General features: G+C 36.8%; 1 protein-coding gene across 1 annotated transcript; it reads right to left on the bottom strand.

Moving 5' to 3' along the window:
- Positions 1-16,960: 16,960 nt before the first annotated feature.
- LOC125928556 (olfactory receptor 2AE1) lies at positions 16,961-17,965 on the bottom strand. The gene has a single exon (XM_049639293.1). The coding sequence runs from the start codon at positions 17,918-17,920 to the stop codon at positions 16,961-16,963; it is 960 nt and encodes a 319-aa protein (XP_049495250.1). The 5' UTR covers positions 17,921-17,965.
- Positions 17,966-18,516: the final 551 nt, after the last annotated feature.

Below are 18,516 nucleotides of genomic sequence, written 5' to 3'. Positions count from 1 at the left end.
TCATTGTGGTTTTGATTGTATTTCCCTGATGATGAGTGATGTTGAGCATTTTTTCATGTGCCAGTTGGCCATCTGGATGTCTTCTTTGGAGAAGGGTCTATTCATGTCTTCTGTCTATTTCTTCACTGGATTATTTGTTTTTTGGGTGTTGAGTTTGATAAGTTCTTTATAGATTTTGGATACTAACCCTTTATCTGATATGTCATTTGCAAATATCTTCTCCCATTCCATCAGTTGCTTTTTGGTTTTGCTGATTGTTTCCTTCACCACACAGAAGCTTTTTATTTTGATGAGGTCCCAAATAGTTCATTTTTGCTTTTGTTTCCCTTGCCTCCGGAGACGTGTTGAGTAAGAAGTTGCTGTGACTGAGGACGAATAGGTTTTTGCCTGCTTTCTCCTGGAGGATTTTGATGGCTTCCTGTCCTACATTTAAGTCTTTCATCCATTTTGAGTTTATTTTTGTGTACAGTGTAAGAAAGTGGTCCAGGTTCATTCTTATTCATGTCACTGTCCAGTTTTCCCAGCACCATTTGCTGAAGAGACTGTCTTTATTCCATTGGATATTCTTTCCTGCTTTGTCAAAAATGAGTTGGCCATACATTTGTGGGTCCATTTCTGGGTTTTCTACACTGTTCCATTGATCTGAGTGTCTGTTCTTTTGCCAGTACCCTACTGTCTTCATGATTACAGCTTTGTAGTATAGCTTGAAGTCCGGGATTGTGATGCCTCCTGCTTTGGTTTTCTTTTTCAAGATTGCTTTGGCTATTTGGGGTCTTTTCTGGTTCCATACAAATTTTAGGATTGTTTGTTCTAGCTCTGTGAAGAATTCTGGTGTTATTCTGATAGAGATTGCATTGAATAGATAGATTGCTTTGGGTAGTGTTGACATTTTAACAATATTTGTTCTTCCTATCCAGGAGCATGGAATGTGTTTCTTTTTTGTGTTTGTCTTCTTCAATTTCTTTCATAAGCTTTCTATAGTTTTCAGTGTATAGATTTTTCAGCTCTTTGGTTAGATTTATTCCTAGGTATTTTATGGGTTTTGATGCAATTGTAAATGGGATAAATTCCTTGATTTATCTTTCTGTTGCTTCATTTATTGGTGTATAGGAATGCAACCGATTTCTGTGCATTGATTTTATATCCTACAACTTTTGCTGAATTCATGGATCAGTTCTAGAAGTTTTTTTGTGGGATCTTTTGGGTTTTCCATATACAGTATCATGTCATATGTGAAAAGTGAAATTTTTACTTCCTCCTGGACTATGTGGATGCCTTTGATTCCTTTGTGTTGTCTGATTTTTGAGGATAAAACTTCCAATACTATCTTGAATAACAGTGGCAAGAGTGAATATCCCTGCCCTGTCCCTGATCTTAGAGGGAAAGCTTTCAGTTTTTCCCCATTAAGGATAGTATTAACATTGGATTTTTCATATATGGCTTTTATGATCTTGAAGTATGATCCTACTATCCCTATCTTCTTGAGGGTTTTTATCAAGAAAGGCGGCTGTATTTTGTCAAATGCTTTCTCTGCATCTATTGAGAGGATCATATGGTTCTTGTCCTTTCTTTTATTGATGTGATGTATCACACTGATTGTTTTCTGGATCTTAAACCAAACCTGAATCCCAGGTATAAATCCCACTTGGTCATGGTGAATAATTCCTTTAATGTATTGTTGGATCCCATTGGCTAGTATCTTGTTGAGGATTTTTGCATCCATGTTCATCAAGGAAATTGGTATATAGTTCTCCTTTTTAGTGGGGTCTTTGTCTGGTTTTGGAATCAAGGTAATGCTGGCTTCACAGAATGAGTTTGGAAGTTTTCCTTCCATTTCTGTTTTTTGGAACAGCTTCAAAAGTAGGTGTTAACTGTTTTTTAAATATTTGGTAGAATTCCCCTACAAAGCCATCTGGTCCTGGACTCTTGTTTTTTGGAGATTTTTGATTACTAATTCAATTCCTTTACCGGTTATGGGTCTGTTCAACTTTTCTATTTCTTCTTGTTTCAGTTTTGATAGTTTATATGTTACTAGGAATTTGTCCATTTCTTCCAGAATGCCCATTTTATTGGTGCATAACTTTTCATAATATTGTCTTATTATTGTTTGTATTTCTGCTGTGTTGGTTTTGATCTCTCCTCTTTCATTCCTGATTTTGTTTGGGTCTTTTCCTTTTTCTTTTTGATCAAACTGGCTATGGGGTTATCAATTTTGTTAATTCTTTCAAAGAACCAGCTTCTGGTTTCATTGATCTGTTCTGATTTTTGTTTTGTTTTGTTTTGTTTTGTTTTGTTTTGTTTTGATAACATTGATTTCTGCTCTAATCTTTATTATTTCCCATCATCTGTTGGTTTTGGGTTTTATTTGCTGTCTTTTTCCAGCTTTTTAAGGTGTAAGGTTAGGTGTAAGGTTGTAAGGTGTAAGGTTTAAGGTGTAGGTTGCATATCTGAGAACTTTCTTCCTTCTTTAGAAAGGCCTGGATTGCTATATACTTCCCTCTTATGACCACCTTTACTGTGACCCAGAGGTTTGGGTCTGTGGTGTTATCATTTTCATTGGCTTCCATGTACTTTTTAATTTCCTTTTTAACTTCTTGGTTAGCCCATTTATTCTTTAGTAGGATGTTCTTTAGTATCCAAGTATTTGTTATCTTTCCATATTTTTTTCTTGTGGTTGATTTTGAGTTTCATAGTGTTGTGGTCTGAAAATATGCACAGTATGATCTCGATCATTTTGAACTTGTTGAGGGCTGATTTGTGTACCAATATGTGATCTATTCTGGAAAATGTTCCATGTGCCCTGAGAAGAATGTGTATTCTGCTGCTTTAGGATAAAAATGTTCTGAATATATCTGTTAGGTCCATTGGGTCCAGTGTGTCATTCAAAGCCATTGTTTCCTTGTTGATTTTCTGTTTAGATGTCCATTGCTGTAAATGAGTTGTTGAAGTCCCCTACTATTATAGTATTATTATCAATGAGTTTCTTTACATTTGTGATTAATTGATTTATATATTTGGGGGTCTTCCATGTGGGGCCATAAATGTTTACAATTATTAGATCTTCTTAGTGGATAGACCCCTTAATTATAATATAATGCCCTTATTCATCTCTTGCTACAGTTTTTATTTTAAAATCTAGATTGTCTTGGGTACCTGCGTGGCTCAGCCATTTCATTGTCCAACTTCAGCTCAGGTCATGATCTCACAGTTCATGGGCTCGAGCCCCTCATCAGGCTCTTTGTTGACAGCTCAGAGCCTGGAGCCTGCTTTGGATTCTGTGTCTCCCACTCTCTCTACCCATCCTCCACTCATGCTCTGTCTCTCTCTGTCTCTCAAAAATAAATAAACATTAAAAAAATTAAATCTAGATTGTTTGATATAAGTATAGCTTCTCTGGCTTTCTTTTGGTGACCATTAGCATGATAGATGGTTCTCCATCCCCTTACTTTTGATCTGAAGGTGTCTTTAGGTCTAAAATGGGTTCTTGTAAACAGCATACATAGATAGATTTTGTTTTCTTATCCATTCTGTTACCCTATGTCTTTTGATTGGAGCGTTTAGTTCATTGACATTTAGAGCAAGTACTGAAAGATATTAATTATTGCCATTGTGTTGCCTGTAGAGTTGGAGCTTCTGGTGTTCTTTAGTCCTTTCTAGTCTTTGCTGCTTTTGGTCTTTTTTTGTTTTGTTTCATCTTTTCTCCCCTCAGAGAGCCCCATTAAAATTTCTTGCAGGACTGGTTTAGTGGTCACGAACTCCTTTAGTTTTTGTTTTTTGGGAAATTCTTTATCTCTCTTCCTATTTTGAATGACAGTCTTGATGGATAAAGAATTCTTGGCTGCATATTTTTCTGATTCAGCATGTTGAATATATCCTGCCTCTCTTTTTGGCCTGCCAAGTTTCTGTGAATAGGTCTGCTAAGAACCTGATTTGTCTTCCCTTATAGGTTAAGGACTTTTTTTTCCCTTGCTGCTTTCATAATTTTTTCCTTGTCTGTGTATTTTCTGAATTTGACTATTATATGCCTTGTTGATGGTTTTTGTTGAATATAATGGGAGTTCTCTGTGCTTCTTAGATTTTGATGTCTGTGTCTTTCCCCAGGTTAGGAAAGTTTTCCACTGTGATTTGCTCACATAAAACTTCTACCCCTTTTTCTCTCTTCTTCTTCCTCTGGGACTCCTATGATTTGGATGTTATTCCTTTGTAGTGAGTCACTGAGTTCTCTGATTCTTATATTTTGCTCTTTTGCCTTAGTTTCCCTCTTTTTTTCTGCTTCACTATTCTCCATAATTCTGTCTTCTGTATCACTGATTCCCTTCTCTGCTTCATCTATCCTTGCCACTGTGGCATCCATTTAAGATTGCATCTCTGTTATAGCGTTTTTAATTTCATTCTGACTAGATTTTACTTCTTGTTTCTCTGCAGAAAGGGATTCTATGCTTTTTTAAACCCCAGTTACTATTCCTCTTACTGTGATCCTAAATTCTGGTTCAGACATTTTGCTTATATCTGTGTTGATTAAGTTCCTGACTGTCATTCCTGTTCTTTCTTTTGGGGTGAATTCCTTCATTTTGTCATTTTAGAGGAAGAAAATGCATTAATAAAATTAAAAATTAAAATTAAAAAGATTAAAAACAACACAAAAAAATCAAATAAAGTAAGCTAGATCCTAGGTATGTTTTGGTCTGGTTGTTGAAAGAAGCTTGATTGAATAGAGGGGGAAAAAGGAAAGAAGAGAAAAGAAAAAAAAAGTAAGAAAGCATTAAAAAATTTTAATGTATACAGTGAAATAGAATAAAATGAATTGAAGAAGGTAAAATAGAATAAAAAATCAGTTCACAAAAAAGTAAAAAATATAGTAAAAAAATTTTTAATGTATCTAAAATCAGAAAATAAAAAATAAATGTCTTCTCTTTCTATATCCAAAAATAAGAAAAGAAACAAATAAAGAAACAAATAGATGGACCAGAGAACAGTATGAAATCTGGATGAAATTACATCCAGTTTCCCCTAGAAGTCAAACTATGAAGTACTTTATAATCCATACACTAACCAGATGAAGAGCCTTGTAGTGGTCCTGTAAGGCTTCATTGGTAAAGTTGGACAGCGCTTGGTGTAATGGATCCATTCTCCAATAGGTGGTGCTGCTTACCTTACTGGAGTGGATCGGTGTGGCATGCGTGGTCACGTGTGCACATGAATGGGAAAGCTGAAAATGGCATCACTCAGCTTCCCAGTCTCCGGCTCCAGAACTCTGTGCTCTCACCTACTGACAATCAAGCACCCCTCCTTTTTCCATGCCTTCCACCCACTCCTAGCTTCTTCACTGTTTGCATCCTAGCCATCAACCTGCCAGGCAGCACCTCCCTTCTGAATTTTATCTCAGATGGGGCTGTGTTTCCAAACCCCTCACCTCTGAGGGCCCTGTGCCTGGAACATGCTCTTGGCCCTCTGGGGCACAGTCTCATAGACCAATGGCTGGGTGCCAACTTACCCCAGGAATGTTCCTGAGATCGTGCTGCTGCAGAGGTTCAGAAGTTGTGGCTGGGTGTCAGCTTGCTCCAGAATAAGTTCATGTGATCGTCTAGCAGTAGCGGTTCAGGTAAATCACAACACACAACCAGCACCAGGTTTCACCGCACCCTGGCGTCTTTGTTCCAATACCAGCAATCATGTTCTATAGGGGCGTCTTTGTTCCAATACTAGCAATCATGTTCTATAGGGTCCGCTGGGACCTTTGCCTGTGGGAAGGCCATATGGCCTCTACCACATGCCCTGATAACAGGGGAACTGCTTCTCCCCGTGTGGCCCATGGACCTCTTGGATCTTGCTGCCTGCTCCTGGAGATTTGCCCTTCCCACCAGAGCACTACCAGGTAATGAGCTGTGAAATTTCCGTCGCTGCTCTCCCCTGTTTATAGAGTCCTAATGGTATTGAAACCCTCTCCTTTCTCCATTCTCCCTTTCTTATTAAAGTCACTTGTGGGTGTTTCCACTCTCTCTTTCTCTCCAGCTACTTTCAGGGGGAGTGTTTTTCCTGTACTCTCCCCCCTTTCTCTGTCCTCTCTACACAAATACAGCTCCCTACCCTCTGCAGCTTCTCTCTCCCCCAGTTCACTCTCTGCACCCTGTACCTGTCAAGTTTGTGTCTCAAGTTATGCAGTCTGTTGTGTTAACCCTCAGATCAATTTTCTACGTGTTCAAAATGGTCTGATGATGATCTAGCTGCACTTCAGGGATGAGAGAAGAGAGAACTTCCATGCTGCTCTGCCATCTTGGCCCATCCTCCTCTAGGACTCTTGTTTAAATTTTTTTAATGTTTATTTATTTTTGAGAGAGAGGCAGAGCACGAATAGGAAGGGGCAGAGAAAGAGGAAGCCACAGAATCCAAAGCAGCCTCCAGGCTCTGAGCTGTCAGCACAGAGCCCAAAGTGGGGCTCGAACCCAAAAACCTTGAGATCGTGACCTGAGCTGAAGTCAGATGCCCAACCAACTGAGCCACCCAGGTGCCCTTCTAACACTCTTATTTAAAAACAAGGAGGGGGCACCTTGGTGGCTCAGTCAATTGAGCATCTGACTTTGGCTTGGGTCATGATATTGCAGTTCATGAGTTTGAGCCCCACATCAGGCTCACTGACATCAGTGCAGAGCCCACTTTGAATCTTCTGCCCCCCTCTCTCTGCCCCTCCCCCATTCATGCGCTCTCTCTCTCTCTCTCTCTCTCTCTCAAAAATAAACATTTTTAATAAAATAAAAAATAATAATAATAAAAACAAGAACAAGACAAAAATGATCATTTTGCCACAATTTGGTAAGGTCAATCTCCAAATAAGTATATGAAATAGTTTTTCAATGCATAAGTAATAACCATATTAAATATATAGCATTAAAAATATTCTAATAACATAACAACACATTTAAAATATTTATTAATAACCCACAAGAAGTGTGCAAGTCTAATATAAAGAAAAATTATGATTTAATTATGAATATAAAATAGTTTTTGAATAAACAAAGGGCTTACATTATTTATTGATAAGAAAACTCAGAAATGGAAAGATACCAAAACTAACTAAGTTAATTTGTAAGTTGAATACATTTCACATTGAAATTTCATTGAGGGGCTCCTGGGTGGCTCAGTCAGTTAAGCATCCAACTTTGGCTCAGGTCATGATCTCACAGTTCTTGGGTTCAAGCCCCACGTTGGGCTCTGTGCTGACAGCTCAGAGCCTGGAGTCTATTCACATTCCATGTCTCCCTCTCTCTCTCTGCCCTCCCCTGCTTATGTGCTCGCGCTCTCTCTCTCTGTCTTTCTCTCTCTGTAATAAATAAATAAATAAACATTAAAAAAAAGAAACTTCATTGAAGATGAAGACCTTTACATAATATAAGGTTGACATACAGAATAATTTAGAGAAAATATTGAAAGATAATTTTAACAGATGGGAGACTTTTATTGCCAGATATTAAAATGTATTTTTAAACTTTAACAATAAAGAAATGAGATACTACACAAAAATACACATTTATATATGGAACAGAACATATAGTTGAGAATTATGTCTAATAACAAATCAATAGGCAAAATGACTAATAATATCAAACATTTGTATCCTATTTATTAGGTGCTAGGCACAGTTCCAAATGCTTTCATACTCATTCTTTTTTTCATTAAAAAAAAAAACCCTACGGGGGTTAGTGTTATCATCATTACCATTACTTAGAGTTTACTATGAGTATAAGTTTTTAAAAGTTAAACCCATGACTCAAAAATATAGAGTAAACACATCAAAGATTTTATTCAGCTAATTAATTAATGTGGGATCAATGAGAGAAAATGACTTCCAAGAGCTTTTGTAAAACAGGTTTATATAATTAATCAGTAAAAGCATTTTTGACAACACAACATCAATGAAAGAATGCTAGAATAAGATTTCTAAGTCAGATAGAAAAATGGATAGAAAAATGTCCTACAGGACAATAAAACCATAATCTTTGGGTTTGTCTTTCTCCCAGACAGAAATCAGGCTAACAGGTAACTTCACAGTGAGTTCTAATCAATAGTAACTCGCAAAGTCAAACAGATACATTCTGTTAGATAAATAAATAAGCCATGTGTTGTCTTGTTAAACAATGCTGCAATATGTCATTGAATGGGCATTCAGCCATCCTTTAGGTTATTTCCACGTTTTGAATCATTTTTTATTAACAAAATTAATTAGTAAGATCAAACTCCTAGTAAATAGACAAGCCTGAATTTGAATATTGTTCTAAATCCAAATCTGGTTCTCTTCTAAATAAGCTACACTGCCATTGAACATCTCCAGCCTAGTGATATAAGCAGGCAAGTAAAGAAAAAGTGTAATAGAGTGTAAAAAGTAATTATAGAAATATAAATAGGATGTTTTGGGGAAATATGTAGTATATAATCCTTAAATGGGCAAGGCATGCTTCTCAGGTGAAATAATTCAAGCTCAGTTAGAGACAGGTGTTTATAATTAGTCAGTCAGGTATAGAAGGGAAGAAATGCTGTCCCAAGAAGAGGAGAAAATATGTGTTATACACCCAGGTATGAGGATAATGGAGCATTTTGAGATTTAAAGATAGATTTCTTTGAAGATTTTGATATAATGTTGAAAGAAACAGACTCTTAACTATAGAGAGCAAACTGATGGTTACCAGAGGGAAGGGAGTGGGAGGATGGGTAAAAATAGGTGATGGGGATTAAGGAGTGCATTTGTTGTGATGAGCACTGAATAATGTACAGAAGTGTTGAATCACTGTATTGTAAACCTGAAAGTAATATAACATTGTATGTTAACTATACTGGAATCAAAATTTTAAAAACTTAAAAAAAAATAAAGATATCAAAGGGCTACCCACCCCCAAAATGCAGAAGTTCCAGGCAGGTTTACATGGGAATTCTATCAAGCCTCCAGGAAACTGGTAAGTTTCACTCAATTTGAACTCTACCGCAAAATTAAAGAGAAAGAAAGGTTCAGGAATTTTGTTGTTTTTATTTATTATAATTCAATATAAAATTGATGCCAGGGTACCTGGCTGGCTCAGTCTGAAGAGCATGTGACTCTTGATCTTGGAGTCGTGAGTTCGAACTCCACGTTAGGTGTAGAAAGTACTAATAAAAAATAAACTTCATTTTTAAAAACCCTCCATTTTCTAAATAAATAAATAAATAATAAAACCGATGTTAATATTTGAACTACTTTGAACTCACTTCTTCCTGACTCTAAGTTAAATGTTCTTTCAAGTTCTTGCGTTTGAAAACATTGAAAAACTCCCAGTTGACTGTGGTGTGCTGTTTCTTTAATATACTTGATGATATTTTCTAATATTTAAAATTAACTTATTAGCACTTTATAAGTGAGGTTGGCCTACAGTTTTCTTTTTAATGATAAATTTATGATATTAAATCTTGAGAAATTCCTCTTCAGAAAAAAAATACAGAGACTTCTCTAAGTCCTATAATTCTAAGAATCACAGCTTTGTCAGAGAAAAGGCTGTAGTGAATATTAAAATTCGCAATAGATGTGTAATGAAAAATCCCAGGCTTTGGAGTCGGACAGTCCTGAGTAGGGCCAGGACTAGGGCAAGGTGAGGTGCCTGGGGTACAAAATTTAAGTAGGCACTCACTCTCCAGGTCCTGCAAGGGCACAAGTGACACCTGAAAGTGAGTACTTCCTTAAATCTTGCCCCTCTGGCGTCTCATTTGCTTTACCCTGGTCAGACCCCCTGGATCTTAGCCCTGCCTTCACTACCTCCACGATCTTAGGTGAGTTACTTGAGCTCTTCAAGCCTCAATTATTTTGTTCTGCAAAATGGGTTTGATACTATCTACCTACCTCACAATACTGTGTGAGAATTAAGTGAGATATATGATATATCAAGCAGACTGCCTGGAATATTACAGGTGCACGTCCAATTTAGTTTCTTTATCTTCTCCACCTTACCATCTCAAAAATGGTGTTACAGGGGAAGCAAGTAGAACCCAAATAACAATGAACCTGTTATGCATTGTTAGGAGTTTAGACTCTCTCTAGAACAGTGGTTCTCAAACCTATAGCGACAGCATCAGCATCATTTTGGGATTTACTATTAGAACTGTAAATTCCGAGTTTCTGAATCAGAAACTCCTGTGGTAGGATCCAGCAAACTGCTTTAACAAGCCCTCCAGATGATTCTAATACTCATTAATGTTTGAGAGTTGCTGCTCTAGCTGAACATGGGAATGATTGTGGGATTTTTAAGCAAGAAAGTAATATGAAAGAAACATCAGTAGGTGTTGATTGAATGGATGAGAGATGAGAAATAGTTAAGACAAGATAGGGAGACTCATCAGGGAGTTGTTTTGTTAAAATAGAAACTATTCAAATTAGTGGAAGTGATAATGGGAGGTAGGTTTTCAATTACTTGGATAGCAGAAATAATGTAAATTTGAAGCTTCATAAGTGAGAATTTTTGTCTTGTCATCTCTATATCTACAGAACTTGGGATATTAACTGTGTCACTGTAGGTTATCAATAAATGCTTGTTTCTGAGTGACTGAATCCAGGATATGTCCTACTCTACCTATATTTAAGTGATATAGTTGGGTGTAATTTTTCTTTGTAAGAAAAAAACTTGTTTCCTTGCATATGGGAGATGAACAAAAGAGGAGATTTAGGGCTGCTTGGTCCTTGATATACCAAGAAAAAATAGACATCGTTAACCTGGAGTTTTTCTTTCTGAAGCATTCCTTTATTTGGTGTATAATTGTAACAGTTTGGCCAAATACGAATATGTGGGAAGCTCATGAGATTCACTGAATCCAAGATTATGGCACGTTGTTTTTATTGGCAGATATGAAGCAATATATAGTGTCCAAACAATCAATACCCAAATAGTGGTCGAGATCATTGCCTCTCAGAGATTGTGACTTTCTTGTGCTATGAAGATCTTATGGGGATGATACTTGCCTGTGCAGCCCTTTGTCTGTCTGTCCTTACAGCTGTGGTTCTTGGGATTTTTATGAAATCTAGAGAAACTCTCATAGTCAAAGCTAATAACTGAGCTCTTAGCTACATCCTATTCATCTCCCTCATCTTGTGCTTCTCTGCTCCTTACTCCTCATTGGCCATCCCAACACTGCCAGCTGCATCCTCCAACAGATAACATTTGGAGTCAAATTCACTGTGGCTATTTCCACCATTTTGGCAAACCATCACTGTAGTTCTGGCTTTCAAGATCACAACACCAGGGAGAAATGTGAGGCAGTAGTTACTATCTGGGGCACCTGATTCTATCATCCCCATCTGCTTGGTGATTCAAGTGACTTTCTGTGTAGTCTGGTTGGGAACCTCTCCCCCTTTCGTTGACCTAGGTGCACAGTCGAAGCCTACCTTCCCTATTGTGTGCACTAGGGCTCTATCATTATGTTCTACTTTTCCTTAGGTTATTTGGGTTCCTTGGCCCTTGCAAGCTTCACCTTGATTTTCCTGGCCAGGAGGCTGCCTGACATTTTCAATGAAGCCAACTTCCTGACATTCAGCATGTTGGTGTTCTGTAGTGTCTGGATCACATTCCGCCCTGTGTATAATAGCACCAAAGGGAAGGTGATGGCAGCCGTGGAGATCTTTTCTATCTTGGCTCCCATTGCTGGGTTACTAGGATGCATCTTTGCCCCAAAATGCCATAATATTCTTCTAAAACTAGATAGGAATACCTTTCCAGAATTAAGGGGTAAAAACAAACTCTAGGGGAACACAAATTTTCTAAGGCTCTACTTCATGGACTTCATAAAACATTTAGAAAGGTCGAAAATTAAGCAATACTATAGAGTCCTCTCCCCACACCTTGCCATGGATACGTAAATGTTCTAACATCATTTTCCCCTGATTTGAGACACCGTGGTTGTTACAAACTAAATTTCTGTATATAAATCTGTGTGTTTTGGGTTCACTATTCTTTCACTGATTCTTTCCCTGAATGAATACCACACTAATTTCTGGATTTCATAGCATGTTCTGACAGCTGATAGCACCTGCTCTTCATTGTTGCTCTTTTTTAGTTATTTTGTGCTTATTGTTGCAGATTTTCTCTTTGACCTAACTTTTTGATTTGTCTTGCCAAATTTCACAATGCATACTAAGAAATTTAGATTATAATAATTTTTAATTTAAAGATTACTTTGTAAAGAACTGACCCATTTGCAATAAAGTTTCCCACGTAGGAATGTGCTTTATCTCCATTTTCATTTTCATTTTATTTATTAATGTTTTGTTATATTTTTTGACTTGTTCTTTGAGCTAAGTAATGTATTGTTTTTTGTACATTTCTTGAGCTTACTTGTTGGTTCCAATTAATTGTAAGTTGATTCTCTTGGATGTCTGTGGTATGAAAATTAATATAATAAATTGTTTCTGCTCGTTTTATTATTTCTTATTATATTGGCAAGATTATATAATGCTTAATAGTAGTAGCAGTTATGGGCTTTGTATTGTTCTTGGCTTTAGTGGGAATGTTTCTGATATTTTTTAGATTAAAATTTACATTGTGGTAGGTTTTAGAATCATACTTTTTAAAATCCAAATAAATATTTCATTAATGATGAAAGTGCTCTGTATTCAACCTAACCTAATTTTTTACATAATTTTTAAAAATTATATGGAAATGCACATAACAGAATTTACTACCTTAACCATTTTTAAATGTTCAGTTCAATGGTGTTAAGTATTTTCATATTGTGTGCCATGTATCTCCATAATTAATGGACATAATGCTGGCCAGGTCCAACCATGTTGCTGCAAATGGCAGGGTTTCCTTCTTTTTATGGCTGAATACTATTCCATTGTGTGTGTGTGTGTGTGTGTGTGTGTACGTGTGTGTGTGTACGTGTGTACATTTTCTTGATCCATTAATCCATAGATGGACTTTTAGGTTTTTTCTGTCTTGGCTATTATAAATAATCTGCAATGAACATGGGGATACAGATATCTTTTTGTGATAGTGATTTCACTTCCTTTGGATATATACCCAGAAGTGGAATTGCTGGATTATATTGTAGTTCTATTTTTAAGTTTTTTAGGAACCTCCATACTGTTTTCAATTGTAGCTATACCACTTTACGTTCCCACCAACAGTGCACAAGTGTTCCCTTTTCTCATTTTCTCCACATCCTCACCAGCACTTATCTCTTGTCTTTTTGGTAACAGCCATTGTAACAGTATGAGAGAGTATCTCATTGTGGTTTTGATTTGTGTTTACCTGATGCTTAAGGATGTTGAGTACCTTTTCATGTACCTGTTGGTCATTCATATATCTTCTTTGGAAACTGTTTAGTTCTTCTGCCCATTTTTATTTTTATTTATTTTTTTAACTTACATCCAAGTTAGTTAGCATATAGTGCAACAATGATTTCAGGAGTAGATTCACTAATGCCCCGTACCCATTTAGCCCATCCCCCCTCCCACAACCCTCCTCTGCCCATTTTTAAATCAGATTGTTTGTTTTCTTGCTATTGACTTACATGAGTTCCTTACAAATTTTGGATGTTAACCTCTTATCAGATATATGATTTCCAAATATTTCCTCCCACTCTGTAGGTTGCCTTTTCATTTTGTTGATAATTTTCCTTCCTGTGCAGAAGTTTTCTGATTTAATATAGTCCCACTTGTTTGTTTTGCTTCTGTTGCCTTTACTTTGTTACCAAATCCAAAAACCCATTACCAAAACTGATGTCAAGGAGACCACCCCCTATGTTTTCTTCTAATAGTTTTATGGTTTCAGGTCTGACTTCCAAGTCTTTAATCCAATTTGTGTTGATTTTTTTTCTTAATCATATCCCTAATGATTAGTGATGTTGAGCATCTTTTCATGTGCTTATTGTCTATTTACATAACTTGCTTGGAGAAATGTCTATCCAAGTCCTTTACTCATTTTTTAATCTGGTTATTTTGTTGTTGTTGTTGTTGTTGTTGTTGTTGTTGAGTTGTAGTCATTCTTTATACATTCTGAATATTAACTCCCTTCAGATGTATGGTTTATAAATATTTTCTCTTATTTCATAGGTTGACTTTTCACTCTGTTGATTGTGTCCTTAGGTGAATAGAAGTTTTAAATTTTGGTGTAGTCCCATTTACCTATGTTTACTTTTGTTGTTTGTGCTTCTTGTGTCATATCCAAAATATCATTGGTAAATCCAATGCCATGAAGCTTTCCCCCTATGTCTATTCTACGAGTTTTATAATTTTAACTCTTAGATTAGGTTTTTGATACATTTTTAGTTAATTTTTGTATATGGTGTAACTTAAAGGTCCAACTTCATTCTGATTACAATAGCAATCAAAAATAATACTTCAGAATGGACTTAAACAAGAAAATGAAAGATTGGTACACTGAAAAATATAAACCACTCCTGAAAGAAATTAAAAATACAAATAAATAAAAAGATACCTTGTGTTCATGAATTTGAAGACTTGATATTTTAAGACATCCATACTACCCAAAGTGATCTACAGAGTCAATGTCGTCGCTATCAAAATCCTAATGACCTTTTTTTTCAGAAATAGAAAAATCTATCCTAAAATTCATATGGAATCAAGGGACCCCAAATAGCCAAAACAATCCTGAAAAGGAATAAAACTGGAGAAATCACACTTCCTGATTTCAAAAGTTACTACAAAGTTATAGTTATCACAAAAGTGTGATACTGGCATAAAGATAGACATATAGACCAATGGGACAGAATACAGAGCACAAGAAGCAACCCTCAGATACATGGCCAAATGATTTTCAACAAGGATGCCAAGATCCTTCAATGGTGAAAAGACAGTCTTTTCAATAAGTGATGCCAGGAAAACTGGATATTCACATGCAAAAGAATGAAGTTGAACCTTTACCTTACACCATATACAAAATTTAACTGAAAATGTATCAAAATTCTAATGTAAGACTTAAGACAATAAACATAAGGGGAAAGCTTCATGATATTTGCCAATAATTTCTTGGATATGACACACAAAGCACATGCAACAAAGGTAAAAATAGGTAAGTTGGAATACCTCAAAATTTAAAACTTCTGTTCATCAAAGGACACAATTAACAGAGTGAAAATGCAACCTATGGAATGAGAGAAAATATTTATAAGCCACATATCTGAAAAGGGGTTAATATCTGGAATATATAAAGTGATGATAATAATGTAGTGTTAAATCTCTTCTCAAGGGGAGCCTATATAAAACTATGTTATTTACTTTTGACAGGTGCTAGCATTGCATGAATACCCTCCATAGAGTTGGCCTAAATTGTTTCATTCCCAAATAATCTTATAGCATCCCTGACAAGGCCATAGTTGTATGTGTAGAAAGAGAGGTAGCAGAACAACCACCTCTATCTAATTGGGATTGTGAACTCACTGTTTGTGCAAAACACTTGAGCCTTCAGAAACAACCCAGGCACAGTTTCTATAAAAATCAATTCCACTTGGGGTGCCTGGGTGGCTCAGTCGGTTAAGCATCCAACTCTTGGTTTCAGCTCAGGTCATGATCTCATGGATCGTGAGTTCGAGCCCCATGTCAGGCTCTGCACTGACAGTACAGAAACTGCTTGAGATCCTCTCTCTCTCTCTCTCTCTCTCTCTCTCTCTCTCTCTCTCTCTGCCTCTTCCCTGCTCTTTCTTTCTCTCAAAATAAATAAATAAACTTAAAAAAATCATTTCCACTTGATACTGGAATGTTACAAGGTAAATCCAGTCTTAGGGCTAGATGGATAAGAAGGCACCCAACTGGTGGCTCATCTTATAGAATGCCAAAAAGCTGTTTCTGAAAAGGAAAATACTTTCTTGTGAAAAAAAGGCATAACTTTGCTCTCAAAGTGTTATTCTTCTTGAAGATGGTCCCAGGGCTTCACGACTTTTTTCAACTAATAAGGAAGTAAGATATAGAAATTTTCCTCACTTTGGAATCCCTCAGATCATTAGATCTCAGAAAAATTCACTGAGATGTCAGATCTCTTTGCATTTGCATGGGATTAACATCTGGCTGTCTGAAACAAATGAGTCTTGCCAAGCCATCTACTGTATTATTCATTTTTATAATCTCTTCCCCTTTCTGAGTTAAATATCATTAATGTCATGTGAGATAGTTAAAACAATCTACATTCTTTTCATTTATTAATTTATGCAACAAATAGCTGTTGCACACTTACTTCATGTCAGGCTCTTTTCTTGGCTCTACTGAGACAATAGTAAACAAAGTAAAGTCCTTGCCCTCGGTTTCTCATGTTCTAGTAAGACAAACAATAAGTATAATATAATATAATGTGCAAAATTATGCAAAATAGTATTATAAAGTTGAAGCAGGGGACAGAGGATGCAGACTGCTGTTTTAGATATGGTAGTCAGGGAAGCACATTTTGGCAAGGCTACATTTTTAAAGAAATCAAAAGGAAATGAGGGAGCGTCTAGTAATTTCAAGAGTTGATCTTGGATTTCTTAGCCTCCAGAACAATGAGAAAATAAAATGCTTGTTGTCTAAGCTGCCTAGTGTATGGTATTTTTGTTATAGCAGCCCAAATGGGCCAAGATAGTGCTCTACAGTGCTTAGGTGCCTGAGACCACAAGAATACTGGAATTATATGCTAACCACTTGATTTTGGCAATAGTCATCAGGTATCTGGAGCCTTGAAAAGTCTTAGAGGTTTACACAGATCGGCTAAGGAGTTTATCCCATTCCACTCTTTTTTTTAACATTTTATTTATATTTTAAAGCTTATTTCTTTATTTTGAGAGAAAGTGTGAGAAAGAGCAAGAAGGGAAAAGGATAGAAAGAATCCCAAGCAGGGTCTGTGCTCTCTGCCCCAAAACAGGGCTCAATCTCATGAACCGTGAGTTCATGACCTGAACTGAAATCAAGAGTCAGAAGCTTAACTGACTGAGCCACCCAGCACCCCCCATTCCACTCTTATACTCAGGATAACTGCAATTGCCATCTCTGAGTGAGAATCTCCCTCCCCATCACTCCTCTCAGAGCCTTGGCTACATCCTTATTCCGGAGAGTATAAATCAAAGGATTCAGGGTAGGAGTAATGATGCTATAGAACACAGAACCAACTTTGTCTTGCAGTGGAGTTCTCTGGGACCTGGGCCTCGTATATGAGAAGATGCAGGCACCAAACCAAAAGGAAACCACAATGAGGTGAGAGCTACAAGTGGCAAAAGCATTTCTCTTACTCCCAGCTGAACGCATCTGAATGACACTGTGGAGAATGAAGGCATACGATGTAGAAATGAAGAGGGTGGGGAGGAGGAGAAGTACAATGCTGATGATGTACACTATGGTCTCATATACAGTGATGTCTCCACACACCAACTTCAAAATAGCTGGAAACTCGCAATAGAAGTGGTGGATTTTTCGAGACCCACAGAAAGGTAAGTGCATCAAGATCACTGTGTGAATTAGAGAGTTTATGGATGCTCCCAACCACGACATGACCACCATCATCAGTCCCACCTTTCTGTTCATGAGAACAGTATAGCGAAGTGGATGACAGATGGCAACATAGCGGTCATAAGACATGAGAGCTAAGAGAAGACACTCAGCACCACCCAGAGACAAATACAGGAAGTGCTGGGTTGCACAGCCCACAAAGGAGATGGTCTTCTTGCCAGATAGGTAGTTGGTAGCCATCTTGGGGATGGTTGTGGAGACATGCATCAGATCCATGAGGGAGAGCTGGCTGAGCAGGAAGTACATGGGTGTATGAAGCCGAGCATCAGCACAGATGAGGAGAATAGTGAGCATGTTGCCACTCACCGCAATAAGGAAGACCACTATGGTTAAAGAGAAAAGGAAAAGATGGGTGAGAGAGTCATCAAAGAGCCCTTCAAGGATGAAGTCTGCCAGAGAGGTCTGATTCCTCTGCCACATGTCCCCTTTCTCAATCCTGGGGAAAGAGGAAAGAGATGAGTGTGATATCAGAAATACCGGGGTTCAGCACACCTGACAGTAAGCACCTTTTAATCTAGCAAAGAATTTGAGAAGAGAATTTTTTTCTATTTCTGATTATTCAACAGCTCTAATTATTGAAATAAACTTTTAGAAAAAGAACTCAAATCTCTCTTCACAAACGTGATTAACTCTGAAAATCCAGAATATCTACATTCTGTTAAGCGCCATTCTTCAAAACAGAGTCTCTCCTCATTAAGGAAGAAGTGTGTGTATGTGTGTGTGTGTGTGTGTGTGTATACACATAAGGAAGAAATATATATATATACACATACATGTGTATATACACATGTATTTTTATACACATATATGATGTATATTTTATATATTTTATATACCTCATATACGTGTATTTTCATACACATTATATATGTGTATATCTTTACACACATATGCTTTTATATGTGTATATATACTTTATGTGCACTAAATTTTATATACTTTATATAGATACTTATGAGCATGTGTAATTTTTTATAAGTATAAATATAAACATATACATTTAGTGGATTGTACAA

This window comes from Panthera uncia, chromosome E3 (assembly GCF_023721935.1).
Source record: "Panthera uncia isolate 11264 chromosome E3, Puncia_PCG_1.0, whole genome shotgun sequence".
Taxonomy (NCBI): domain Eukaryota; kingdom Metazoa; phylum Chordata; class Mammalia; order Carnivora; family Felidae; genus Panthera; species Panthera uncia.
Note: the sequence above shows the minus strand (reverse complement) of the source record. Positions and strands in the feature narration are given on the sequence as shown.